The sequence below is a fragment of the Heterodontus francisci genome, chromosome 42, assembly GCF_036365525.1.
Source record: "Heterodontus francisci isolate sHetFra1 chromosome 42, sHetFra1.hap1, whole genome shotgun sequence".
Lineage (NCBI taxonomy): Eukaryota > Metazoa > Chordata > Chondrichthyes > Heterodontiformes > Heterodontidae > Heterodontus > Heterodontus francisci.
The window spans coordinates 13,118,735-13,146,362 of record NC_090412.1 but is presented as its reverse complement, the minus strand read 5'-3'; the positions used below and the strand labels follow the sequence as shown (position 1 = coordinate 13,146,362).

Below are 27,628 nucleotides of genomic sequence, written 5' to 3'. Positions count from 1 at the left end.
GAAGCATCTAATATGGCATGCAAGATGCTTGCATACATTGCACTGCCCATCAATTTGGCACAGCAGCCAGGACCTCTGCCTGCAATAGTTATTAGGCTCTTTGCATGTGTAAAGACAGGACCTAACGTCGGTTTCAGGAGCCTTTTGCAAAATTGGACTGCTGTGACTGGTGTTCAGGCCTCCCATGTTCAGAAGAACCAAATCTACATGTGGCCTAACAGGTGGTCCATAAAGAAGGCTACCACCAAAACTTACATGAATGTGGAACAGGCGTGCCTCTCCCACCTCTGCAGGAGTCCCCAAAACCCCCACTTGACCCCTCCTAATCCTCTCCTCCACCCCCAGCTCATTGATGTAATCTATCAAGTGGGCCTCGGGTTGTGCATTTTCTGCACCCAGTTCACACCAATAAGATGGCACCAGCTAATTTTGCCCCTACTACCCCATGAGTTCAAATTCCACAATGGCAAGTAGTGGAATTCACCTTGATAAATGGACAATTTGTGAACTATAAAAAATCTACATTAGTTGCCAGATAGTCGTGAATACCTAACCGGTCCATCTTCCAACAGAATATTTCAGCCCACCATGCAATGACCTACATGCTGATTCACACCAGGTTAAAGCTTCCTGAGGTGGCTTAGTAAACTACATATTATCACCACCTGCTCAGGGTAACAAGGGATAGGCAATGAATGCCATTCTGCCAGCCATGCCTATAGCCTGAAAATGAATGGAAAAAACAGCATGAAAAATGCACACAAACTGGCACACTATTGATGCAGTTCAAGAGGTGGCAGTTGTTTCCTCCTCTGGAGGTAAACAGCTGCTGTTCTATCGGTCTCTGGGCAGGCTTTCACATCACATAAAAAATAAACTGTCAAGAACTGTGCATGAACACGGTTATGGATGCATTTCTTTTCAGCTGCTGGTGCAGTGGAGGCCAGCCTGCAATGTAAATGAGTCAGCATCTACAGGAGAGTCAGTATTGAACAAAAGTGCTTCATTTTGTTATTCAGTAACTAAAATGAGGGCAGCAAATAACTGCACAAACTTTTACCAAAAAAGCAGTAAAATGTCCAAAGAAATAATGTTATGTACACATACAGGGACATTTTATCTTAATATACCTGCATTCCACTTCTTTTTTCTTTAAAGACACAATCCAGCCTAATGTGGATTTGGCCAAGATTTCTCCAGATGAACTGGCCCAGTTCAAATACATAACCCACAGCCCCACTGCAGGCTTTGGTGGCAGAAGAACAAAGAAAAACTGGGAAACAAATCAACTAGAGGAGAAGCACAAAGGAACGATACAATTTATGTCCCTTGATTTGATTAAAGCACCATGTTTTTTGAATAACTGTTTCCTGTTATCCTGATGTTGGACAAGGAGAGAGTTATTAGCCTGCTGTGATTCTACTGAAGACATTAAGTGCTCCCAGGTCAGCAGCAGAGGCCAGAAGCACTTCTGAGTTCCTGTGCAATGACCTGAGAATGCAGCCACCTGCTCCCTGTCATCCTGACAGGGAAACCGAGCTCCTACTCACACTTCGATTTCACAACTGTACAAATTCCAAACATTGACAGATTTTTTTTTCTGGGAGGGGAAGACGACTCGAGTCAACTGGAAACAAGCTGGAGATGGCTTCACTGCTGACCCTAGAGCAATATTTGGAGAGAGATCTCCATGGCTTGAAGCTCACTTCAGGTCACCAGTGTATGGGTTATCACAGAAAGGCCAATGTCACAAGAATCAAACTAATTTGCACAACAGAGAATTGTAACAGATTCTGATTGCTAAGACAACTCCTGTTTTGCTTCCAAACAATGATCCAAGAGAAAAAAAAGTCAGTATTAAATCAGCATTACCACATGTATGTCATCTGTTTGTCATCTATTGCACTTCAGGATTAATGCTGTCCCTGATGTCAATCTATTAACAACACCACCGTTAAATGTGGTTGTTATAGACACCAAAAGAATGGTGTCCTTTTGAGGGAGTGGAAGTCCATGGATTAATAGAATTCTGTTCAGACCAGGAAAACTTCAACCTTTGCTACACTATAGCATTTGAGTCAATGTGACATAGTTTTCACATTGCACAGAGAAAAAATGGTGGAAAACTAAGGAGAGAAGTTGCTGATCCAATGGTACATCCATGGACCAAGCCATGTGAGATAGTCTCAGCAGTTTCAGCTCTGCATCAGTTGCACAGTAACTACCTAGGAACATTTCAAGCTTTATTTTTAATGTTAGCATCGAGCTGACTGTCCCATTCAGTTATCAATGATACACAATATTAACCATGCTCTCCTGTTGAGTTAGTGTGTAGCTGAAACATACAAAACAGCACTATTCCAGGTGCTGTGTTACCTGACCTCAGTGGCAGAGGACTGCTACAATTCTCCTCAGCAGCCTTGGGTACAGCAAGGAAAAGGTGGATCTCAGACTCTTATGAGTGAAGTACAAGTTTGAATATCAGGTAAAGATAGGATCAGGCTTGGTTGTAATTCCCTAGTAGAATAATCCACTGACATTCACTTTCAAGGCTCAAATATGACATAGCCAGCTGGACACCAGAAGGTGTGCCTATGGAACTGTGGCCCAGCAAGCAGTCAGCACCTTCAGAAGAGGAAGGACGGACAGAACATGTACATGTACCTTTTTTTTTTACAGGAAATGCGAACACTCAGAACACGTTTAACAACCTGCTTAAACTACAACAAACATTTGTACAAAGTACAGAAATTCATTCAACTAAATACAGATTTGTTGGAAAGATTTCAGTTCACAGATTTCTTTTAGTTGCCCTAATACACTATCAACTGAAAACTGAATGAAATGTATAAAAAGACTTGGGTTTATATGGCGCCTTTCGCAACTACAGGACATCTTAAAGTGCTTTACAGCCAATTAAGTACTATTTTGAAATATAGTCACTGTTGTAATGTAGAAAACACAGTAGCCAATTTCTGCACAGCAAACTCCCAAAAACAGCAATGTGATAATGACTGAGTGATAAATAGTCCACAACACCAGGGATAACTCCCCCACTCCTCTTCAAAATAGTGCCAGATCCACGCGACAGAGCAGATGGGGCCTCAGTATAACATTTCATCTGAAGGACGGCACCTCGAACAATGCAACACTCCCTCAGTAATACACTGGAGTGTCAGCTGAGATTGTTGTGCTCAAGTCCAGGTGTGGGAATTGAATCCACAACCTTCTGACTCAGAGGCACAAGTGCTACCAACTAAGCCACAGCTGATACTTACTGATAAATGTCCAAATTACACTTTGGAGTTATATTAACATTAGAATTCTGCCTCCATAGGTTGGGTGAGGGTGGTAAGTGAAGGTGGGGAGGGGGGCATTTGTCCAAGTTTCAGTTTTCGAGGCCCAGCACTATACAAGCTTTCTGGGCTTTCCACTTTAAGATCCCTCTGTCTCCTGGCTGGCCTAGATTTTACCTGGTAGCACAAACACTATCAACATGTCAGTTGGTCCGATGTCTGTCAGTCACTGCACCAAGGACATCAGAAATAGGAGCTGGAGTAGACCATACAGCCTGTCAAGTCTGCTCCATCATTCAATATGATCCTGGCTGATCTTTGGCTTCAAATCCACTTTCCCACCCACTTGCCGTATCCTTTGATTCCCTGAGACACCAAAAATCTGTCTATCTCAGCCTTAAATATATTCAATGATGGAGCATCCATAACCCTCAGGGGTAGAGGATTCCAAAAATTCACAACCCTTTGAGTGAAGAAATTTCTCCTCATCTCAGTCCTAAATGATCAACCCTTTATCCTGAGACTGTGCCCCCGTGTTCTAGATTCCCCAGCAACAGGAAACAACCACTCAGTGTCTACTCTATCAAGCTTCTTCAGATTCTTGTATGTTTCAATGAGATCATCCCTCATTCTTCTAAACTCCAGAGAATATAGACCCAATTTACTCACCCTCTCTTATAGGACAACCCTCTCATCCCCCAGGAACCAATCTAGTGAACTGTTGCTGTACTGCCTCCAAGGCAAATATCTCCTTCCTTAGATATGGAGACCAAAACTGCGCATAACAGTCCAGGTGTGGTCTTTCCAAAGCCCTGTACAGTTGTAGCAAGACCTCTTTATTCTTGTACTCCAGTCCCCTTGCAATAAAGGCCAACATGTAATTTCCCTTCCTGATTTCTTGCTGTACCTGCATGCTAACTTACAGCGTTCCTTGTACAAGTACACCCAAATCCCTCTGAACATCAACATTTACAAATTTGATGACTTTTTAAAAATAATTTGCTTTTCTATTCTTAAGAACAAAGTGAATTCCTCACACTACCCCACATTATACTCCATCTGCCACCTATTGCCCACTCACTTTAACCTGTTTATACCTCTGTGAAGCCTCTTTGTCCTCCTCACAGCTTGCATTCCTATCTAGCTTTGTTTCATCAGCAAACTTAGATACATTATTCTTGGTCTCCGTCTAGGTCATTGATATAGATTGTAAATGACTGAGGCCCCAGCACCGATCCTTGCAGCACTCCATTAGTTATAGTCTGCCAACTTGAAAATGCCGTATTATCCCTACTCTTTGCTTCCCCTCTGTTAACCAATCCTCTATCCATGCTAATATATTACCTCAACTCCATGAGCCCTTATGTTGCAAATTAACCTTTTGTAATGCATCTTATCACATGCCTTTTGGAATCCAAGTATCTACTGGTTCCCCTTAAACTACCCTACTAGTTACATCCTCAAAGAACACTAATAAATTTATCAAACATGATTTCCCTTTCATAAAACTTTGACTGTTATCAACACCCAGAGGTGTCCAACTGTGCTGGAACGTAAACAATGCAAGTCCTATTAATTATCTTGGCTGTAGCCAGAGTTATTTTTACCAGAATCTAGCTAGGCACTTTTTATAAATACTTCAGTGTGAACTCATTCTCATGGTGTTCCACTGATGCTGCTTTACTCAGTATCACTAGATTAAACAGTGTCAACATATAAATAGACTATTTTAGCATTTAATAACAACTTGCATTTATAAAGCACCCTAAATGTAAGAAAATAACCCAAGGCACTTCATGGAGGCATAATCAGACAAAAATGGTGCCAGACTTTAGAAGGAGATATTAGGAAGGGTGACCAAAAGCTTGGTGGAAGTGGTGGGTTTTAAGGAGGAGGGAGGTAGAGAGGCAGATTTGTTTAGGTAGGTAAATCCAGAGAGTGGAGCCCAAATGGCTCAAGGCACAGCTGCCAATGAGGGGAGGGGGTGGTGGTGGTGGTGGTTGCGTTGCACAAATGACCAAAGTCAGAGGAACTTGGAGTTCTGAGGGGAGTTATTGGAGCTGAACAAGGTTACACAGCAAGGGAGAGGTGAGTCCATGAGGGATTTAAACACCAGGATGAAAATTTCAAATTGAAGGGTTGTGAGGGATCTCAAAGTAAATGTAGTTCAACAAGGGTCAGGAGTGATGAGCTAGCAGGACTTGATGAAGGATAGAATACAGCAGCAGAGTTTCAGATCAGCTGGAGTTTGTGGAATGTGGAGGATAGGAGCATTGGAATAAGTGCATCTGGAGGTGACAAAGGCATGGACGAGAGCTTCAGCAACAGATGTGCTGAGGCAGGGACAGAAGCATACGATGACAAGGCCATTAAAGTAGGTGGTCTTTGTGATTTGGAAGCAATTCATTCCTTCTTTTATATCAGTTTTTGGATTCCAGATTAAAGGTTTTTTACTTTGAGAAGGGAAGTCTACAGTGACGGTGGAATATTTTCTACACATAGTACTCCGCCAATGTCTATCCAAAAAGTATATTTATTACTTGTATTGAAATAACTGTGCTTCTGTCACTGCAGGGGGACCTACAATTTTGCACTGCCTTTCATCCAGAGTCACAGGTTATAGATTCAGACTGGCCTGGGAGCCAAGTCACCGCTACTCAACTTCAGAAATTTCTCCAGTCACTGACTGGCTGCACTTTATTTGGTTGTTAAGTGGCTCCAGATCAATGGCAAGTTTAACAATGGAGTATTTCTACATTTAAAAAAAAAGTTTTACATTATTGTGCTATATATGTTAAAGATCAATTCTATCCCATAAGTTGCAAACTGAGTTACATAGGAGTAAGATTTTATCTAGAATATAAAAATCAATTTTGTTCAGTTGCATATATTTAAGTTAAAAATGCCAAAAAAAACTCACGTAGCAATGTCTGTTTATCATTTGAGGAAAATTCAATTTTCTCTTTCAGCAGCCACAACTTTTGGTTGGGGCAGGGAAGGGATTCAGTTGGTTGGTTTGAGTACATGCATCATAAAATTTATCTCATAGGTGCAAGGTATACAGTAACATGGGATGTCACAGCAATGGAGACTTAAACAAGGAAAACAAAAGATATGCACGCACATACACAAAATATGGGAGTGGGAATGAAGAGGACAAGTAACATCAGAGCAATAGCGGAGGGAATAAAGCATCACTGGTGATTTTGGGCCTGATAATACATAACTGTTGCTCAGCCCAGAGTTGCACTGTGATGCATACAATGCTGCTTGTTGTTATGTATCCAAAACTACTCCTTCTTGCCAAATTATGTAGAAACGTGTTGAGGGATAGATACACGATACAGAATGACTGATTCACTAAAACATCACATATAGCAAACTGAATTTTCAAAAAAGAATGAGAATAGAGGCTCACAAAACCACTGCGTGAACAGGATGAGTAATTGCTCAGCTGACATCAACACAAAATCAAATTATCTTGTCGGTCTTAGACCGAACAATGAGCTGAATGACAGAATCTGCATACAGTGACAGATTCCAAATGGTCACAAGGCAATCACATGAGCAGCAAGACACCACATGCAAAGGAGCAGGAGAATGATGGACACCCAGGGTCACATCTGTCATGGACAAAGCAACAGCAACAGCAGCAGCAGCAGACAGCTCATTTCGGCCAGAAAGCATAAACAAACACAAATTATTTGATCTGTTTAAAAAAAAAGTCTTTTTACTAAGTTTTAATTAACAAAGTTTCACAAGGACAAGTATGGAAAGAACCCACGGCAATTGCCATATCATGCAAAACCATTGATAGTCATACCTTGGCTCATTCTAGTCATCCTTGTAGCACTTTAGAGAAAAAGTAAGTAAATATTCTAGATAAGTTTACAATTTTCTTAAACTATCACATCTGGACTCAGCACTTTCGCTGGCACTGTCTGACAACATTAAAATCTCCTGTAAACAAGACAGTGTTAGTGAAAGTCTACTTTGGTTAGTATCTCTTAACCAAAACATACACCCACTGGCAAGCCCATACTATGAAATAGTGGTATAGTGTAAACATTGTTTTAGGAAAGTATATTAAATCTGTGTGTGTATATATATATATATATATACATACACACATACAAAAAAAACTTTCTTTGGGCGAAAAGTAAAGTTATCTAATAAATATTGGGTTCCTAAAAAAATTTACATTCCCACATAACACCAGAAAGTGAATATCCTGCTTCCATGAAAAATCAACAATGTGTATATGCCAATTGTATCTATGACAGTCACACAAAAGAAGTGCATTTAACTGTCTTCATGAATACAAACTGTGGTATGAATGGCTACTGTATAAAAGTGCCTGACACACTATTTTCTTTTTTTTTTGTTCCTTCTGCCAAGATTCACATCATTGCACCATCCCAGGAAAACATGACTGACTTTTTATCTTAGGAAATATAAAAGCTAATTTAAAAAAAAGTGACATCAATTCTCAGGAGAAACAAAAGTTGACAATGTAACAGTCAAATTAAGGAAAAGAAGAATGTTTTGCATGTCTCGCTAAATTCTATTCATCGCTTCCACCCCCCCAAGCTCTTTCATCTGTGTCTGTGCTAATAGGAATATGCTATTGAATCAGTGACAATTCAAAAACGTCATGAATTTAAAATGCTCTGCCATTATTACCAAGGGGACAATAGTCATCTTCACCAGGAGTTGCCTGCTTGGATATGTTATTTTCATAAGTTAGTCTAAGATAATTATAAAAATCTTGCCCTTTACTGTACCCTAATGTTGCGCATTAAATAATTACTATTATTGTGTTCTGTGTAAACTAACAAACATTACACAATTAAGTGTTTCAAATAAAAGTATGTCAGTATTTGCTGCTGAGAGTTAATTGGTGTTTGGTAATGATTTTTGTTTTGGTCCATCTGGTTTGTTGCTGTTGTGCTGCAGGAGATGGACGATGAAATCTGTTGACAAACACATGCATACAGACAAACATATGCAGACATACGTGATGCAGTCCGTGACAAAGGGAAGCTCTGCGTTGGGGAATGGGCAGAGGTGGAAATTCACAAACAGTTTTTCATCAGTTAGCAGGGTCAAGCACATACTTCTGCTTTTCCCGGGGATCCCGAATCTTGTTGCGATTTGGACGGTTGGTGGTAGACGGGATGGAGTGCACAGACGAGCTTTTCTTACTGGAAGAGTGGGAGGAATGAGACGAGTGCGATAAACTGCCACGGGATTGGCCAGCGTTGTGGTCAAACTGCATCAGGCAGAAGATCACATCCGTTGAGACGAGTTCAAATTCATAGTGCGGATTAGCAATCACATACCTGAGAAGGAACAGGAAAATATAAATGAACCATGTAAGCTACCCCAGTACTGGAACATTATTTTCCATGTAAGGACCAAAGTATTGAAGAGTCCTGGCAAGCCCATTAAAAAATTTTGCTTTTGCCTAAAGCTGTAACATCGTGACAAAATTTACATCAAAATGCACTGCCCAGAAATGCCACTATATTAATTATGTACGATGTCATTTCAATTGCAATAATGGAGATAATTTTAAGCTAACTCACTGGGTGGGATTCCCAGGGGATTGGGTGGGAACAGTGCTTTTGTACTCTACTTAATATTACACTCCATTGAAGTCAATGGAGTGTAAAATCAGACAGGGTGCAAAACCAGCTATTCACCAGATCCCGGCTGTTTGTCAGATTAGATCAAAACTGTCCTCCAACTAGGAAAGTTGAGAACGCACATGGTCCATCGCTTCACTACTATAGCAGATAACATCAAGTACCAGGAATCTGGGAATTATCATTTACCTGTGAAGCTAGAGTCACTTCATAAAAGTGCGAATCCAACTGCAGTCAGACATTACTTTGTAAGCAATGTCTTACTGTGGCGATCTTGTTGCAGTACGACAACAGCTGAAGCAAACCCCAGTGCACACTGCTCAAGGAACTTAGAACATGTGGAAAAATAAATAAATGCAGGAACTGAAAACCTCTTCAGGGTGCGTAGAGAATTATGAAGTGCATAACTGGAGAATGTGGATCAATCTAATGATCTTGGCAAGAACTTTACTTTTTGAGTGATGTGTCCAAACAAAGTACCGTTATTGCACTGACTGTGGGCCAGAAGGAGCAGGAGTAATTCCACCAGGCCTAACAAGCGATTGGAACCCCATGATGTCAGACTCCTCCCCCCACTACCCTTCCCAACACTATGTCTGATCCACCTTGTGATGTCAGACTTAATCACATCCACTCCCCACTGATTTCCAACCTGAAAGGAAGTCACAGTCTGCCATTCCAGCTATCGAGCTGGAAACCCTTTAAATTCCATAAGACCTGTGGGAAACCCTGACTTTCAAGCTTCTAGTCTAAAAATTCTCCCCCACCTGCATTCTTCCCGGCTCAGAGTAAACATCAGGACCATCAGTGCCATATAGCTAGTTGCTATAACTATTACAGTATATTTTTTGTTTAAACAATAGAATGTGTTGGCAGAAACAAACTAAAGCCTATAGCTGGGGAACAGTGCACAACAGCAGGAAACCCTCCTGGTTTTAACACTTCATTGATCATTTCCACAACTGGTTTGCATTTGGGCTAAAACAAGCATGAACGATCTCTGGTATTCTTAGTCATTACTGCTTAAAAAGGCTTCATTAAACGGACCATGTTCATTATTGGAGTATAATTAGTGATCTTGTTTCAACAGAAGACACAGGCAGTCTGACAGCACCTACACCCATGGTGCACCATTACTGGGCCAGATGAGGAAAGCCAGAGTCAAACAGGAAAGGCTCCACAACAGGCATGTACAGCAACAGTTTCACTTTCACCCTTGTGATTTTGCAAAGTCGTAAGTAAAATACAGCAAACCATTAGAGACCACAATTTTGATTGGACCGCTGGTTTTGTACAGCAAAGTCGTTATTGACCAACTATCTGAATCAGAATCAGTATAATCAGGCTTGTGTAAACCTCTGCATGTAAATCTTTGCTGTTCCTCTGCCCCATAGTTCAGACTATTGATACTGTATAATGCTGAGAAACCAGATTTACCTTGGAATTGAAATATTCATTCATCTGAGCTCACTGAGAGCTACCAAAGAGATCATGGGGCTCATCTCAGGTGGCACAGTGGTTAGCACCGCAGCCTCACAGCTCCAGGGACCCGGGTTCGATTCTGGGTACTGCCTGTGCGGAGTTTGCAAGTTCTCCCTGTGACCGCGTGGGTTTTCACCGGGTGCTCCAGTTTCCTCCCATTGGGAGGAATTGGCCATTGGCCATTGTAAATTACCCCTAGTGTAGGTAGGTGGGTAGGGAATATGGGATTACTGTAGGGTTAGTATAAATGGGTGGCTGTTGGTTGGCACAGACTTGGTGGGCCGAAGGGCCTGTTTCAGTGCTATATCTCTAAATAAATAAATTTCACTGAGCCAATGTCACTTAATAGATACAGGCACAGGCAATTCCTATTGGCAAATGCACCATTCAGTAAAATGGTTTTGTTGCCAAAATTAACACAATGGAGCACATGACAGGACTTCAAAAGAACACCATTAAGTGATCATGGACTAGTCGCTGTATTTACTGTAATGTCTACGTGAGACAAGTTATTCAAATGTGACAATTTTAGAGCTGTGAACTTAAACATGGCTGCAATTGAGGAAATGTCCCCAGGGAAGTACTTCCAGTCCCTACACTGTGTCAAGTGAGGAAACACAGAAAGTCAGAAAGGACATGAGTGGTCCAGATTATTTGCTTTGCCACATGTTGTGTTTATGCTTTATATAACTATACTCTCAGGACAAAAAAGTTTTGGTGAAAATGAAACAAATGTTCTGAACTTTCGAAATGCAAAGACATACAACATGATAAAGAAGATTGTGATAGCTAAGTGTGTCAGTGCCATTGTTTTGGGCTGGAAGAATCAGCTGATTTGGATTGATTTCTTGGCAGTATTTTAACGTTAAATTATGTGTATAACATCAAATTGTGTTGTTGTGCCCTGGGATGCCATTGTCTGTGTTCATGGCATCTGTCATAGCATTTTGTCATAAACAAGTCAATTTGACTTAATCCAGTTCTGCTGTGAGACAGCAACAAATACCACAGACAAAACACTTATCACAAGTGGTCCCAGTCTACAGTGAATGACATACTGCTAGCACTGCAATTTTTGCCTATTCCCCTTAAAACTGGTGTTGCTCAACTACCATCCGACTTAACGGGAAGGCAGTGGCGTAGTGGTAATGTCACTGGACTAGCAATCCAAATGCCCAGGCTAATGCTCTGGGGACACAGGATCAAATCCCACCATGGCAACTGGTGGAATTTAAATTCAATTAATAAATCTGGAATGGTGACCATTGTCGATTGTTGTAACTGGTTCACGAATGTCCTTTAGGGAAGGAAATCTGGCCTACGTGTGACTCCAGACCCACAACAATGTGGTTGCCTCTGAAATGGTCTAGCAAGCCACTCAGTTGTACCAAACCACTTGCGAAAAGTCTAAAAGAAACAAAACCAGACAGACCACCCAGCATTGACCTAGGCACTGGAAATGACAATGGCACAACCAGCCCTCTCAAGCCTGCAAAGTCCTCCTTACTAACATCTGGCGGCTTGTCTCAAAATGGGGAAAGCAACAGCCTGAAATAGTCATACTCACCGAATCATACCTTACAGACAATGTCCCAGACTCCGCCATCACCATTCCTGGGTATGTCCTGTTCCATCGACAGAGACACCAGAGGTGGCAACACAATGGTATACAGTCAGGAGGGAGTTGTCCTCATCCTCAACATTGACTCCAGATCCCATAAAGTCTCATGGTATCAGGTGAAAATGGGCATGGAAATTTCCTGCTGCTTTCCACCTACTGCCCCCCTCCCCCTCAGCTGATGAATCAGTACTCCTCCACGTTGAACACCAGTTGGAAGAAGCACTGAGAGTGACAAGGGCACAGAATATACTCTGGGTGGGGGACTTTAATGTCCATCACCAAGAGTGGCTTGGTAGCACCACTGCTGGCCAAGTCCTAAAGGACATAGCTGCTAGACTGGGTCTGCGGCAGGTGGCAAGGGAGCCAACAAGAGGGAAAAACCTACCTGACCTCGTCCTCACCAATCTACCTGTCGCAGATGCATTTGTCCATGACTGTACTGGTTGGAGTGACCAGCGCACAGTCCTTGTGGAGACCAAGTCCTATCTTCACAATGAGGATACCCTCTATGGTGTTGTGTGGCACTAGTATCGTGCTAAATGGGATAGATAGCAAACAGATCTGGCAACTCAAAACTGGGCATCCATGAGGCGCTGTGGGCCATCAGCAGCAGAATTGTATTCCCCCACAATCTGTAACCTCATGGCCTTGCATATCCCACACTCTACCTTCACCTCAAGACAGGGAAACAACACTGGTTCAATGAAGAGTGCAGGAGGGCATGCCAGGAGCATAACCAAGCATGCGTAAAAATGAGGTGTCAACTCGGTGAAGCTACAACACAGGACTACATGCACACCAAACAGCGGAAGCAGCATGCGATAGACAGAGCTAAGCAATCCTACAACCAACAGATCAGATCTAAGTTCTGCAGCCCTTCCACATACAGTCGTGAATGGTGGTGGGCAATTAAACAACTAACTGGAGAATGAGGCTCCACTATTACCCCATCCTCAATGATGGGGGAGCCCAGCACATCAGTGCAAAAGACAACATTGAAGCATTTGCCACCATCTTCAGCCAGACGTGCAGAGTGGATGATCCATGTCAGCCTCCTCCTGAGGTCCCCAGCATCACAGATGCTAGTCTTCAGCCAATTCGATTCATTCCACATGATATCAAGAAATAGCTGAAGGCAGTGGATACTGCAAAAGCTATTGGCCCTGACAACATTTAAGCAACAATACTGAAGACTAGTGCTCCAGAACTGGCTATGCCTCTAGCCAAGCTGTTCTAGTACAGCTACAACGCTGGTATCTACCCGACAATGTGGAAGATTGCCCAGGTATGTACTGTACACAAAAAGCAGGACAAATCTAACCCGGCCAAATACCGCCCCATCAGTCTACTCTCAATCATTAGCAAAATGATGGAAGGGGTCGATGACAATGCACTTACCCAGCATTAACCTACTTACTGATGCTCAGTTTGGGTTCCGCCGGGGCCACTCAGCTCCTGACCTCATTACAGCCTTGGTCCAAATATGGACAAAAGTGAGGAACATAGGAGCAGGATTAGGCAATTCAACCTGTTGAGCCTGCTCCACCATTCAATTAGATCACGGCTGATCATCTACCTCAACTCCACTGTCTTGTGTTATCTCCATATCTGATGATGTCATTAGTATCCAGATACCTATCGATTTCTGACTTGAACATGCTTAATGAATGAGCTTCCACAGCCATCTGGGGTAGAGAATTCCAAAGAATTACCACCCTCTGAGTGAAGAAATTCTGCCTTATCTCAGTCTCAAATAGCCTATCCTTTATTCTGAGACTATGTCCCCTGGTTCTGACTAACCAGCCAGGGGAAATATCCCATCTACATTAACCGTCACGCCCTGTAAGAATTTTGTAAGCTTCAATGAGATCACCTCCCATTCTTCTAAACTCTAGAGAATACAGGCCCAGTTTCCGCAATCTCTCCTCATAAGATAACACCTCCATCCCAGAGATTAGTCTGATAAACCTCCGTTGCACTCCCTCTAAGGCAGGTATATCCTTCCTTAGATGTACAGACCAAAACTGTACACAATACTCCAAGTGTGGTCTCACCAAGGCTCTGTACAATTGCAGCAAGACTTCATTGCTCCTGTACTCAAAACCCCTTGCGATGAAGGCCAACATACCATTTGCCTTCCTAATTGTTTGCCGCACCTGCATGCTAGCTTTTAGTGACTCATGAACAATGACACCCAGGTCCCGTTGGACATCAACACTTCCCAACCTCTCATCATTTAAGAAATACTCTTGTCTTTCTGTTTTTTCTACCAAAGTGGATAATACCAAAGTATTCACATTATATTCCATCTGCCATGTTCTTGCCCTTCACCTAGCCTGTCCAAGTCTCCTTGAAGCTTCCTTGCATCCTCCTCACAACTTACATTCCCACCTAGTTATGTGTCATCAGCAAATTTACAAACATTACATTTGGTCCCCACATCCAAATCATTGTGAACAGCTGTGGCCCCAGCACTGATCCTTCCGACCCCACTGGTAACAGCCTGCCATCCTGAGAATGACCTGTTTATTCCCACTCTCTGTTTACCAATTCTCAATCCATACCAGTATATTAGCTCCAATCCCATGTGCTCTAATTTTGTTTACTAACCTCCTGTGTGGGACCTTATCAGACGCCTTCTGATAATCCAAATACACCACATCCACTGGCTCTCGTATATCTATGCTACAAGTAACATCCTCAAAAGACTCCAACAGGTTTGTCAAACATGATTTCCCTTACATAAATCCATGTTGACTCTGCCCAATGATATCATTAGTTTTTAAGTGTCTAGTTATCACATCCTTTAGAATAGATTCTGACATTTTACCTAGTACTGACGTCAAACTAATAGTAGTTTCCCGTTTTCTCTCTCCCTCCTTCATTAAATAGTGGGGTTACATTTCCTACTTTCCAGTCTGCATAAACCTTTCCAGAATCTATAGAATTTTGCAAGATAATCATCAATGCAGCAACTATCTCTACAACCACCTCTTTCAACACTCTGGGATATAGCTCATCAGGTCCAGGGGAATTATGAACCTTCAATCCAGTTAATTTTTTGAGTACTACCTCTTTATTAATACTAATTTCTTTCAAGTCCTCATTTTCACATGTATTTCGGGGAAATTTTCTGTATCTTCCTCCATAGAGAGAGACACACAAAGTAATTGTTTAGTTTCTCTGCCATTTCCCTATTCTCCATTATAAATTCTCCTGTCTTTGCCTGTCATGGACCCACATTTGTCCTTGCTAATCTTTTCCTTTTCACATACCTAAAGAAGCTTTTATGTTTTATGTTTCTGACTAGCTTGCATCAATATTCTCTTTTCCCTTTATCAGTTTCTTGGTCATTCTTTGCTGGATTCTAAATTGCTCCCAATCCTTGGGCTTACCAGTTTTTTGGCTACCATATAAGCCACTCCCTTTGATCTAATGCAATCTTTAACTTCTTTTGTTAGCCATAGTTGATCCATCTTTCCTGTTACTTCTTTAAGTACTAGCCATTGCCTATCTACTGTTAAATCCTTTAGTGTATTTTCCCAATCCACCATAGCCAACTTGCCACTCATACCTTTGTAATTTCCTTTGTTCAGATTAAAGACCTTAGTTTCAGAATGAACTATGTCACTTTCAAACTTAATGTAAAATCCTATCATATTACGGTCACTATTTCCCAAAGGCTCCTTTCCAGCAATGTTATTAATTAGCCCTCAAGCAGAACTCAAGAGGTGAAATGAGAGTGACTGCCCTTGACATTGAGGCAGCTTTTGACTGAGTGTAACATCAAGGAGCCCTAGCAAAACTGGAGTCAATGAGAAGCAGGGGGAAAACTCTTCACTGGTTGGAGACATACCTAGCACAATGCAAGATGGTTGTGGTTGTTGGAGGTCAATCATCTCAGTCCCAGGACATCACTGCAGGAGTTCTTCAGGGTAGTGTCCTAGGCCCAACTATCTTCCGCTGCTTCATCAATGACCTTCCCTCCATCATAAGGTCAGAAGAGGGGATGTTCGCTGATGATTGCACAATATGCAGCACTGTTTGCTACTCCTCAGATACTGAAGCAGCCTGTGTCCACATGCAGCAAGACCTGGGCTGATAAGTAGCAAGTAACATTCGCACCACACAAGTGACAGGCAATGACCATCTCCAACAAGAGGGAATTCAACTATCTCCCCTTGACATTCAATGGCATTATCATTGCTGAATCCCCCATTATCAGCATTCTGGAGCTTACCATTGACCAGAAACTGAACTGCACCAGCCATGCAATACTGTGACCACAAAAGCAGGTCATAGGTTGGGAATTCTGCAGTAACTCAGCTTATGACTCCACAAAGCCCAAGTCAGGAGTGTGATGGAATACTCTCCACTTCCCAGATGGGTGCAACTCCAACACCACCATCCAGGACAAAACAGCCCACTTGATTGGCACCACATCCACAACCTTCAACATTCACTCCCTCTAACACCGGTGCAAAGTGGCAGCAATGCATACCAACTACATGATGCACAGCAGCAACTCACCAAGGCTCCTTCGACAGCATCTTCCAAACCCGTGACCTCTACCACCTACAAGGACAAGGGCAGCAGATGCATGGGAACACCACTGCCTGCAAGTTCCCCTCCAAGCCACACACCATCCTGATTTGGAACTAATCGCTGTTCCTTCATTCTCGCTGGGTCAAAATCCTGGCACTCCCTTCCTAACAACACTGTGTGAACCTACACCCCCAAGGACTGAAGCAATTCAAGAAGGGGGCTCACCACCACCTTCTCAAGGGCAATTAGGGATGGGCAATAAATGCTGGCCTAGCCAGTGACACCCACATCCCATGAAAGAATAAGAACAAAATAATTATTTCAGCAACTCTTTTCTGATAGTTGTGCTTTTATGTTAGTTTGGTGTCACTAATATTATGGCTAACATTGAGCCAGCAGCAAAATAGTTCAGGTTAAAGGGATACAAACATTATAAATAACAAGTAGGGAGCTGTGAGAAGCCTGTGGCACTTACCGCTTAGTACATTGGTTATGTGCGCGTAGATGTGAATCTCTCAATCGGTAAATTCCAAAGCAAAGCATGTTGTATGTTTTTAAGGCCTTGCAGAACAGGTCTCCATAACAGCCACCATCCTGGGGCAAAAAGGCACAAGAGATATCAGCAAGAGCATAGCTCTGAGGGCATTATTTGCACTCCCCCCACCCCCCCAATACCTTCAGTTCCAGATGTAGGATTTTGGGGGAAATGGAATACGTCAAGTGCGACACAAAGTCATCTGTTTTATAAAATGGATGTGAAGAAACTAAATAAAGGGGTGCTATCACATGACAAAAGCAGCTTCAACTGATTTTCTTGGCCTATATGTAAATGTGAATATGTCTGAGCCAGTTGTGTTATGTTACATATCTGAAATTTATGATGAGGCAGCAACAGTATGAGTTATTTCTCCTATTACTCTGCTAACTACAAAATATCCACCACATTTAAGTCATCATTCCTACCTTGAAGAAAATAAATCACTTCAAGCAATACAGATTGTAAATACATTTACATTCCACATTACAAAACTGTGTGAAGTCATGCAGATCAAGACAAGTGGTGTCTCAAAGAGTTGGCCTCAAACTGTTTCACTTTTGCAGCAATGTGAAGAGAATTTGAAAAAGTTTTAAAAATTTTGGCCAAGAGTTTCTGTGGAACAAAATGTGCTCAAAATTGCACTAGCTTTGCAAAGGAATTTTTTTGCTCAAATTTCTGCTCAAGCTCATCTGCATATCGCCAAACTTAAAATCTTCAATAAGTAATCTTCGGAGTTCCGAAGAAGGGTCATTGACCCGAAAAGTTAACGCTGCTTCTCTCTCCACAGATGCTGCCAGACCTGCTGAGTATTTCCAACATTTCTTGTTTTTATTTCAGATTTCCAGCATCCACAGTATTTTGTTTTTATTAAAATCTTCATGAACCAGCGAATCGGGTGCTGTTTTCGAACGAATTTGCAGTAAAAAAAAACGAGCGGTAACCTGAAGCAGTTTCAGTAAATACAGCTGAAAATAGGTTTACCACAAAAAATAAGCATTTTTTAATCAGTGTCTAGTCCACCATCTGTGAGCAACCCAATTTTAAATAACTGAAAACTTTAAAAAAACTATACGGAACCATTTACTAGTTTTTTGGTGTACGGTAGTCAGTTTCTTAGTAAATTAGAAAAAATTTAAAAGCTTTTAAAAGATGCCTATTAGTACCCCAAATCCTAAAAAAATAAATTTTAACAGCATGCTCGAAGCCCTGCAAATGGTTGCAATTAGCAGAAACTCGCCAAGGTGAATAATTAGCTCTGGGGGCGTGGCTAGTTTTGTGGGCAGGGCCTGCTTCTAGCACATTTTTTTTAAACCAGCGCAAAAGATAGCAGAAACTCAATTTGCACTGGACTTAATTTGGTCTTGAAATTCCTCAATCTTTTGTGGCAGTTTAGGTCAGGCATTTATCTTTAACAGTTTTTAATATTGTTGAAGAGCAAATTCTCCCATTGTCTCTTCCTTATCATTTGAATTCAACTGGTATCAGGGTGCTAGTGAGTGTTTAGCCTGGCCAGAGAACTAGGTGGAACTGACAATATACGTTTGTGTTTTCATTGCTCTCAGCTGGCATTAGTCTCGAAACAGCATGCTCAGAACATCTCAAAAGGTTGTCAACCCTTTATAATACCCTGTTGGCTGAACCATTTCAAGATATGTTCTAAGATAATCCTTGTACTACTTGCAAGATTTCTTTTTTATATATATATATAACACATACATTGTACAGAATTATTGCTCAGAAGAAATCATTTCACAGAATTAAAGGGAGTGTGGTCATCTGAGTCTCAAAGAACAAACCAACTTTCCCAATTTTTTTCTGTTTATTAAATATAATATTTTGGTTTAAGTACCAAGCATTGACGAACATCAGCAGCAAGCAACATGAGAGGAGTTACTGCCCATGACGGTGAAGCAGCTGAATTAACTCACAGTCAGAATGACATGATTGCTAAAGCACTCTGGGTTAATGACTGCATATCCATTAATGTCAATTCAGAATGTTCCCTTGACTGAAACCTTTGTGATATTCTCTTTTTCTATGGGATTGAACGATGATTTCATGGTAAACACAGTAATCCACTGTGGTGGATTAGCACTTAGAGGTTCAATTCACAAGGAACATTCTAAAGCGCACTTACATTATAATGGTATTTTTTACAGAATAAAATATCAAATAATTGATGGCACTCTGTGCCCCTATATTCAGTAGATCTAAACGCCAAAATATTCATTTCTTTTAGTATAAAATAGTCTCAATCTTAGTACTTTCATGTCCACCATTTACACAAAAAGGACACAAGCGAATTGCCCTCTTGTGAAAGTATTTGCACAGTTGTGACACTTCACATTCTTGGATGGAAGTGCAGGCCTCAAGAGTTAGGTGCTTCCCCCAACATGAAAGAACTTTGGTAATACTGCATCTATGATGTTTTATATGGAACATATCACTAGATGTATTTTCAACAGAAATATTTGCTTTGTCTCTGTCCACGAAGTGTGGACAAGACAAATTGGTGCCATCTCTGTGACTGGCCAATGGGAAGTGCTCTTCTGCAATATAAGAATGGTCCTCATATGCAGACTATCCACCACCACCACACCTCTTCCTCTAGCACTGAATATGTTCTATTTCAATGTTCCATTCAGCAGCTTAAACTGATGGGCTTCAAACAAAGGAACTACAGCTTGGGGAGTCTCAACTGCTGGACTATCCATATATTACTGCATTATAGCAGAGTCTGGCCCTGCCACAATCCCAATTTTGTTCCATGTTAGAACATAAGAAATAGGAGCAGGAGTAGGCCATACAGTCCCTCGAGCCAGTTCCACGATTCAGTAAGATCATGGCTGATGTTCTACATCAATTCCACTCTCCCACCCAATTCACATATCCATGATACCCTAGTGACTAAAATTCTACTGATCTCTGTCTTGAATATACTCAACGACTGAGCATCCACAACCCTCTGGGGTAAAGAATTCCAAAGATTCCCAACCCTCTGCGTGAAGAACGTTCTCATTTCAGTCCTAAACGGCTGACCTCTTATCCAGAGACCATGACCCCTGGTCTAGACATGCCAGCATCTATCCTGTCAAGCCCTCCAAGAATTTTATAGTTTCAAGATTACCTCTCATTTTTCAAAACTGCAGAGATTCTAGGCCCATTCTACTCAATGTCTCCCTCATTGACAACCCTCTCACCCCAGGAATCAATCTAGTGAACATCTGTTGCACCCGTTCTAAAGTATATCTTTCCTTAGGTAAGGGGACCAAAACTGTACACAGTACTTCAGGTGTGGTCTCACCAAAGCTCCATGTAGTGCACATTGTAAGGAGAATGTGTTGAAGAGAAAGACTTTGGTGAGATAGAAATAGTTTCCAACAAGGTATTTTAGTGACTGCATTGCTAAAAACGGGAACATAACTTTATTCTTTCCTCTTGGGATGAAGGTTTTACTGAGTTGCTGCTGGCTGAGAGGAGGATTGAACAGAACTTGGATCCACCCAACTCACATCATGCATCTGATGGCTTGCATTGTGTAGTTTATCAGAAAAATATTCTAATTCACAAACAGAATTATAAATATATACTGATGGGATACAGAAAATAATTCAACCAGTGGGTTATGGTGACGGGTACACTGTAATTTGATCCAGTTGGGAGACTCGTGTCCAACTGATTTGATTTGTTACTGTAGCTTTACTATATTTTAGTGTACTTGGCCCTGAAAGTTCAATGTATTGGCTATAAACTGGCTATTAGTCATTGAAAATGAGCATTTCCTATTTATAGTGTGTTTTTCCATTCGGTATTTCAGGCACTACCACAATCATTGGCAGTACTTTCACACTCCCCATTCAAAGAAACTTTAAAAATGTGCTTTTTGCATTCTTTCCCTCTTCTCTCCTGGCCTTGCTGGGTACCATGGCTGTCAGCTACCCGCACACCTATTCTTCAACTGTGGACCCAGTCCTCAGTAGGTTATTCACCAGGAGGATAATGCAGACAACTCTCTTCCTGCCCTCACCAATGCCCACATGCATGCAATTTCAGCACGGGTCGCGAAATAGGTATCAGATATGGGAACCCTGAATGACTGATTTGCCCATCCTAAATCCGGGGGTTCTGAGAATGACATTAATGCCTTTTGTGATGGCTGGTATCAGCTGACTCAGCATATTCTGGGGATCAATTGCTTAACTGCATAGATAAACCCCACAGCAGACAGTTACTGTACCGATTGAGCCATCAGGGGTCTGGGTTGCATTTCTGGATCAAGTTTCCATTTATTTACTCCCCATTCTAATTCTCCTGATGTCATGTGCAACCCATTCTCTGGCTCAGAGGGTGGTGAGCTACATGGCTCCCAGCTCTCTCTCAGCCCTTGACGGCATCTTGAGGTGCCCATGGGAATAGCACAGTGAGATGAGTTTGCTGGTTTTCCCTCTCACTGGGAAAACTGCCTCACCATGACACTGCTGGTTCCGTCCCAGAGATTTCCATTTGAGGAGCTACATTATAAAGCCCCATGACACAGCATGTTTAAGCACCAATGGGTCAGTGCAGCGAGCCACCTCATATTACAAATCCACTCATAGCAAACTACATTACTTTTAAAAAAGCATTAAATTACACAGAATTTACAGAACAGAAACAGGCCATTTGGCTGGTCTTTATGTTCCACACAAACCCCCCTCCCACCCAACTTCCCTAATCCTACCAGTCTATCCTTCTATTGCTTTCTCTCATGTGTAATTATGCAGCTTCCCCTTAAAAATAAAGAAATGGGCTATGCGAGGTACAACAGCTAGGTGCTTTTCATTCAGAAGAGTCAGGAATTGAGTGGCCTACTGAGCAAAAATACAAATTCACCTTACCCCAAGGTCTGCAAAGGGGCCGTCGTACAGAGCCAACTGTGCGACTCGACACCTGTCTCTGTTTGATAGTGTTTGCGGAGTGCTGTAGCCACCTCTCAAGGCGTTTTCTTCAGCCAGCATTGATTCCAGCTCTGGCGTGGCTCCCCCTGTTACTAATGTCCGTATCAGAGTCAGGATATTGTCATTGAAGTATGTCTGCGGAGATAAAACAAACTCTTTAAGCGAACACTATTAAAGTCATCACCGAAGAAATTCAAATTACGCTTTCCGAGGACTTTGTGCAGTTAAAACTAACGTGCTGTCACTTCACATATTTTATCTGGGAAGTGAAAAGACAGCAGACTCCAATTACTCTGTTTTAGTTGTATGTCCCATTAGGTCCTTTCACTATATATCTTTTCTTCCACACACAAATTCAGGTCAGTTTTGTTCTAGACAGAAATTGTAATGATTAATTCCCTCTATAATTGCTGTTAGTGGCGATGCAAAGTCTCCCTCTCTCAGCGTTAACTTCACAACCAATATGAGGCTGAGAAAGATACAAAAGTAGAAGACTCTGGACAGGTTTAAAGCCTGTATGAGCTAGAGTGCCTTTTTTCCTCATCACTGATTCAGCTGGGAACAGCCTTTATGCTGAGAATGTCGCTGCACATTACCACATGTATACTCATGCAGTCCTCTCCTGCTATCACATCCTGCAGCTTTACGACATGAGCTGACAGAAATCAGACTTAAGTATGTATCAATTAAACATTTTGATTATTTTTTAAATAAATGGATGATGAAGGTAAAATCCCAGGTGGTCTTGTTTAAAACACTCAAGTGTGCTGGCAAGCACAGTTTATAAGGTGCACTGCTACTTCAAGATGACAGCCTGCCAGTATCTATAACCATTCCATCCTCTCAGGTAAACAATCAGTCTTAGAAATATTTACTTAATGTCAATATAATAAATTTAAGCTTCATTAAAGATGATTGTTTTAGTGAAGGAAGCACTGTCCCTTTTATAGGCCTCCATGGACCATATTTAATACCAGGATCTGTACAACACTTTCATTACAAAATGCTCTAGCTTCCTCACAAAGTTGCTGGGACTCCCAAAAACATTTACTTTTTTAAAAAAAACTTCTTTCCCTCCCCACATAAACTGATGCATGCCGGGGGCAAAGTTCCGTGGACCCCAGCAGCCCTTAGCTGTTTTGCCCAAGACGACCTTTTCACATATTTGTTTAGAGAGCTTATTAGTGAGATATTCTCCCCATTTGGAGCCCTGTAGCCCAATACTATCTTAACCTACCGACAGCAGAAGATGTAGACTCCCTAGGAGGAACTGCTAAGAGGCTATTGGATGGAAGACCCCCAGAATTTCCTTCCTAACCAAGGGGCACTCAGATAAACTGTACTGTCCAAACAATTGCCCTGGTTCATTAGGTAACAGCCCTGGGGAGAAAAGTGCAATCCTTTAAAAACTGCTTACTTTATCTGTCTTTAAAAAAAAAATAGCAAATCTCTCATTATTCTGCTGTTAAATTAAAGATGTGTACTGCTAAGACAAAAGGTCCAATTGTTGCTAACTCAGAGTTTAATTGCTGTTTGGGTTGAGAACTGTGGAAAATGCTGTGTTTTCAGCCTCCAGGTCAGAAGCAACCAGCATTAAATGAACGACTTTGTTTTTAAATAAAGGTTGTTTTGCATCCGTGGGATGAAAGTGTGATGTCTGGTGTTGAATATGTTACATGCTTACAGAGTCCTGCTTTTGACTAACTTTTTAAATGAGGCTGTGTCACACAATAATAACACCAAAGCCCCAATTTTAACCTGGGGCATGATCGTGGTGGATGGGGCATGTGGGGTGCAGTACAAGGGTATTATCCAGCTTCCCCTTAAATATAAAGAAATGACTATGCAGGGTATGAGGGCTAGTTGCTTTTCATTCAGAACAGTTAGAAATAGAGTGGTCTACTGAGTAAAAATACAAATTCACCTTACCCAAAGGTCTACAAAGGGGCCATTGTACAGAGCCAACTGTGTGACTTAACACCTGAGTGCAGAGCTCACTGAGAGGTCAAGGCCATTTTAACTCCTGGGCTTCATTTGAAAAGTGCAGCAGCAATAACTCCTGCCTGAAACCAGTGGAAATGACATTACAGAGAGCGAGTGGGAAATCAGGTGGGAGGTCTGCAATGACCTGGGGATGTAAGGGAACAACTTCTGGTATAGGGTTAGCATTGAGAGTTGGGAGGGGAAGAGGTGTGGGGTAGGGGGTTGGAGTCTGCAAAGCGCTCCAAGTAGTGGGAGGGCAGGCAACATTCGATGATGTGCCAGCATCTTGATCTTCTCAGTTAAAATTAGGTTGCAGCGGTATTGGACGAGAATGCCTCAGGATCGCAATGCAACCACCACTCACCCAACCCCTCCGGCTGCCATTTTAACTATCCAGCAGCCCAGTTCATCCCAGGTGGGCTGGGTTAAAATTGGAGCTTAACATTCTGAATGCTACTAACTTTTCCAACTCTCCAGAAACAGAAAATTCCCAATATTATGTTATTGGAAAATTTTCTATTTTTCAAAATTCAATTTTCTATTGTGTTTAGTTTTTAAGATACATTGATATCGCGCCTTTTCCCTTTTTTAAAAAGGAAATCAGGAATGTAAAATCCACTCCTTTTAGTTCCACAAGCAAAACACATCCTGTCAATCATAGTGATGTCAATCTTGCAGCACCAGTTTTTGACTCCATGATTGATTGAGAAATGGAGTAACTAGTGTTGCAAGAAAGGTGTCACCGAGACCGATAGCACTTCCATCTCTTGTAAGAAGACAGGAGTTGTAGAATACAGATCCATGCTTCATTCACAAACATTCATGAAACTGAAAACAAAATGCATTCAAAAAGTGAAGGGATTTTGCTAAAGCACTTCTTCCAGTAATAACTTGTTGAAAGAAGTGGAGCTAGTGATGGAAGGAAGCAGCTACCAAACAAATAAAATCTTTGGCTTAACTTATGCAGCAAAAATGCAAACAGCTATCAGCTTCCATTCCCACTATTCAGCTTCTACATTCACAAACACTTTTGGCTTTGATTTTAACCCACCCCCATTTCCCTCTTCCACCTTGATGGACAGGAAGTGGTCAGGCGAGTGGTTAAAATCCTAAAAAATGAGATCCAACCTCCAAAGCTGCCAAGTTCCCAACCGCCATAACATTAGTGCTGGCGATTCAGACCCTGGATAAAAATTCTGCTAAAAGCAGGCGGAGGCTCACTTAAGATTCAAAAGTCCAGGTGCGATAACATACATTTATGGTCCACAGCAGGTGGGGGTCCTGAAACACGACAGGCCAGGAGAGGCCCAAGTAAGTTATAAAACTGTGTCCATCACTGAACTGCTTACGGTCCCTCCAGGACCCTCAGTGTCCCCTTGGGCCTTCCCAACCCTAGCCTCCCACCCGATCCTCAGGGATTTCCTCTTGGACACCCTTCCCCGATTGCTGCATTAAACAACAAAAAAAACACCAGACTTCCTCTCCCACCAGCGTTCAGGGGAATCCCCTCCAGTCAAAGTCTCCCTCTTACCCACTGGCCAGGTAGGCAATCTGGTTTGTGTCGGGCGACACTCTGCTGAGATCTATTTAAATGAGGCCCTGGTATTAAGATCGGCAGGACCTCTATCCCTTTCCCCCCCCATAAAATTTGAGGTTTTTGCATCTGGGTGAGGAGCTGTCAGCATAAACATTACAAAGTGTTGGGCATGAAATCACCAGCCCCAGAGGATTTTAAAGAATAGGGTTAGAAACATTTCAACTTTTCACAGCTGTCAGGAGAGAACCTTATCGTGAGTATTAAGAACCAAATGTTTGGGTAAGTGGGCTTTCTCAATAACCACACATTCAGCCCTACCATTTGTGAAAACTATTTATACCACAGGATGGTTTCACCAATAAGAGGAAGACAACCACATTGTTGGCAGAGATGCGAGATAGATGGCATCAGCTGGTCGCCTCCCGCCGCTACACTGCCAGCTGTCTTTCAAATGATATCAATGGGACCTATCCTGTATGAAGACTCAGCAATGAGGTACAAAAAGGGGAAAAACGCAAAACATTTGCTCAATAAATAGGACTTTCCTTGTTTCATTTTGAACAGTGAGGGAGGCCACATACAACGTAGATTCCATGGAAATTATTTGACTGATACAGGCTGCTGGCAGCCATCTTAATCTGACCCTACTTTTATAAACTTGGCATTGCCATGGGCATGGTCTAGAATCAATAGGAACTTCCATAGTTAGAAAAGTTGGAACAAGCAAGACCCACCAAAAATTTCTGACTCTTAAAGAGGCAAATGAGAACCGGATTACCTGATGTTATTTTGGGAACGAGCAGTGGGAAATTCAGCTCCTTGTACTCAGCCAATAAAAACAAGGTACAACTCCAGGGATTGTATCGTGATTATAAGTAAATTACAAACCTACGGCTATAAGTGAAGCAAGCTCAGCATTAACATGTGGCAGCTATCTGTGATTTTGACAGTGCTGTCAGCCGGGATGATAGATGAGAGTTGTCTGTTAACCATCAACACCTTTGCTCAATGTGAAATGTTGCCTGAATGATATTTTGTTCTAACTGCTTTTCAAAACCAACAAAGAGGCCAAATTGAGACATCAAACCAGTGGAGTGTTTCAATGCCCAGAAATCCATCTTCTCCTTGCTGGCACCTTTTAGACCACATCAGCCAACAAGAAGCACATTACTCCTTACCCACAAGCCCACGTAGCTTTCAAGGATTGTTATTTGGGGAGCTTGGTGCTTCAGTGACCTTGTTAAGTCATCTAATGTGCTCAGTACAGCTCCATTTGATGGCAATGTATGTGAAAAGTGTGTTGACAGAAACTTCACTTGGCTGATACTGCAGCAAGTCGGACTGTCTCATCAATCTGACAGATTCATTTATAAACTTTCGCCTATTAGTGCAACTTGAATTCAACTTAAATTTGCATCTGGTGCCAGCACTGGATTTATGAATTCTCTTTTTTGTTGTTGTTGCATGGTATGTTACTTCACATTTCTTGCAGTAAATGATTTAATATTGAATCTCAGTATCTCAGTAGAAAAGACATTGGAAATAGTGCTGGGTTTTGTTTCAAAGAAAAATTCACCAAAGCACATACACCAAGTTATTTCAGTATTTCACGCTCAAGTTCACAAATTAAGGACCTCTCTGTGAATTTTGCTTTAAAATCCACAGGAATTTGTAGCCCCTGTGCTCATACTCTGTATAAACTAGAGATCGTCTCTAATGCCAGAATAATGGGACTATACTTCACAAATTGTCAGTTGCATTTATATTTATGTTAAATTGAAATGAAACCATGTCCGTTCTGCTTAGTGGAGAGCTCCAAACATCCCTGATCTGAAGCTGCAGCAAATATTAAAGAGCAAAGGAAGATCCCATCCATTACAGGCAGTTCCTTACTATTCATATCTAGCATTGTGTTCCCAAGTTTCTACCTTCTTTGCCTGACTCAGTTCAAGATTACTCGCACTACATACGACCTCACCCTATTTGTAATTAAACAACAACAACAGCTGGCAGTTATATAGCGGCTTTAACCCAATTCCAG

At 41.8% G+C, this 27,628-nt stretch overlaps 1 protein-coding gene across 6 annotated transcripts in view; it reads right to left on the bottom strand.

The window, feature by feature from the left end:
- kcnma1a (potassium large conductance calcium-activated channel, subfamily M, alpha member 1a) overlaps positions 1 to 27,628 on the bottom strand; it is a 787,618-nt gene that overhangs the window by 17,462 nt on the left and 742,528 nt on the right. For 4 of the 6 annotated variants that reach the window (XM_068020585.1, XM_068020588.1, XM_068020586.1 and 1 more), the window contains 3 exons: positions 22,008 to 22,202; positions 17,068 to 17,186; positions 8,414 to 8,638 (listed from right to left, as the gene is read on the bottom strand). In XM_068020585.1, the coding sequence (XP_067876686.1) occupies positions 8,414 to 8,638; positions 17,068 to 17,186; positions 22,008 to 22,202 (539 nt within the window). Of the gene's footprint in view, positions 1 to 7,119; positions 7,149 to 8,413; positions 8,639 to 17,067; positions 17,187 to 22,007; positions 22,203 to 27,628 lie in introns of all 6 variants that reach the window. The other 2 variants (XM_068020590.1, XM_068020591.1) reach the window with 1 other exon arrangement.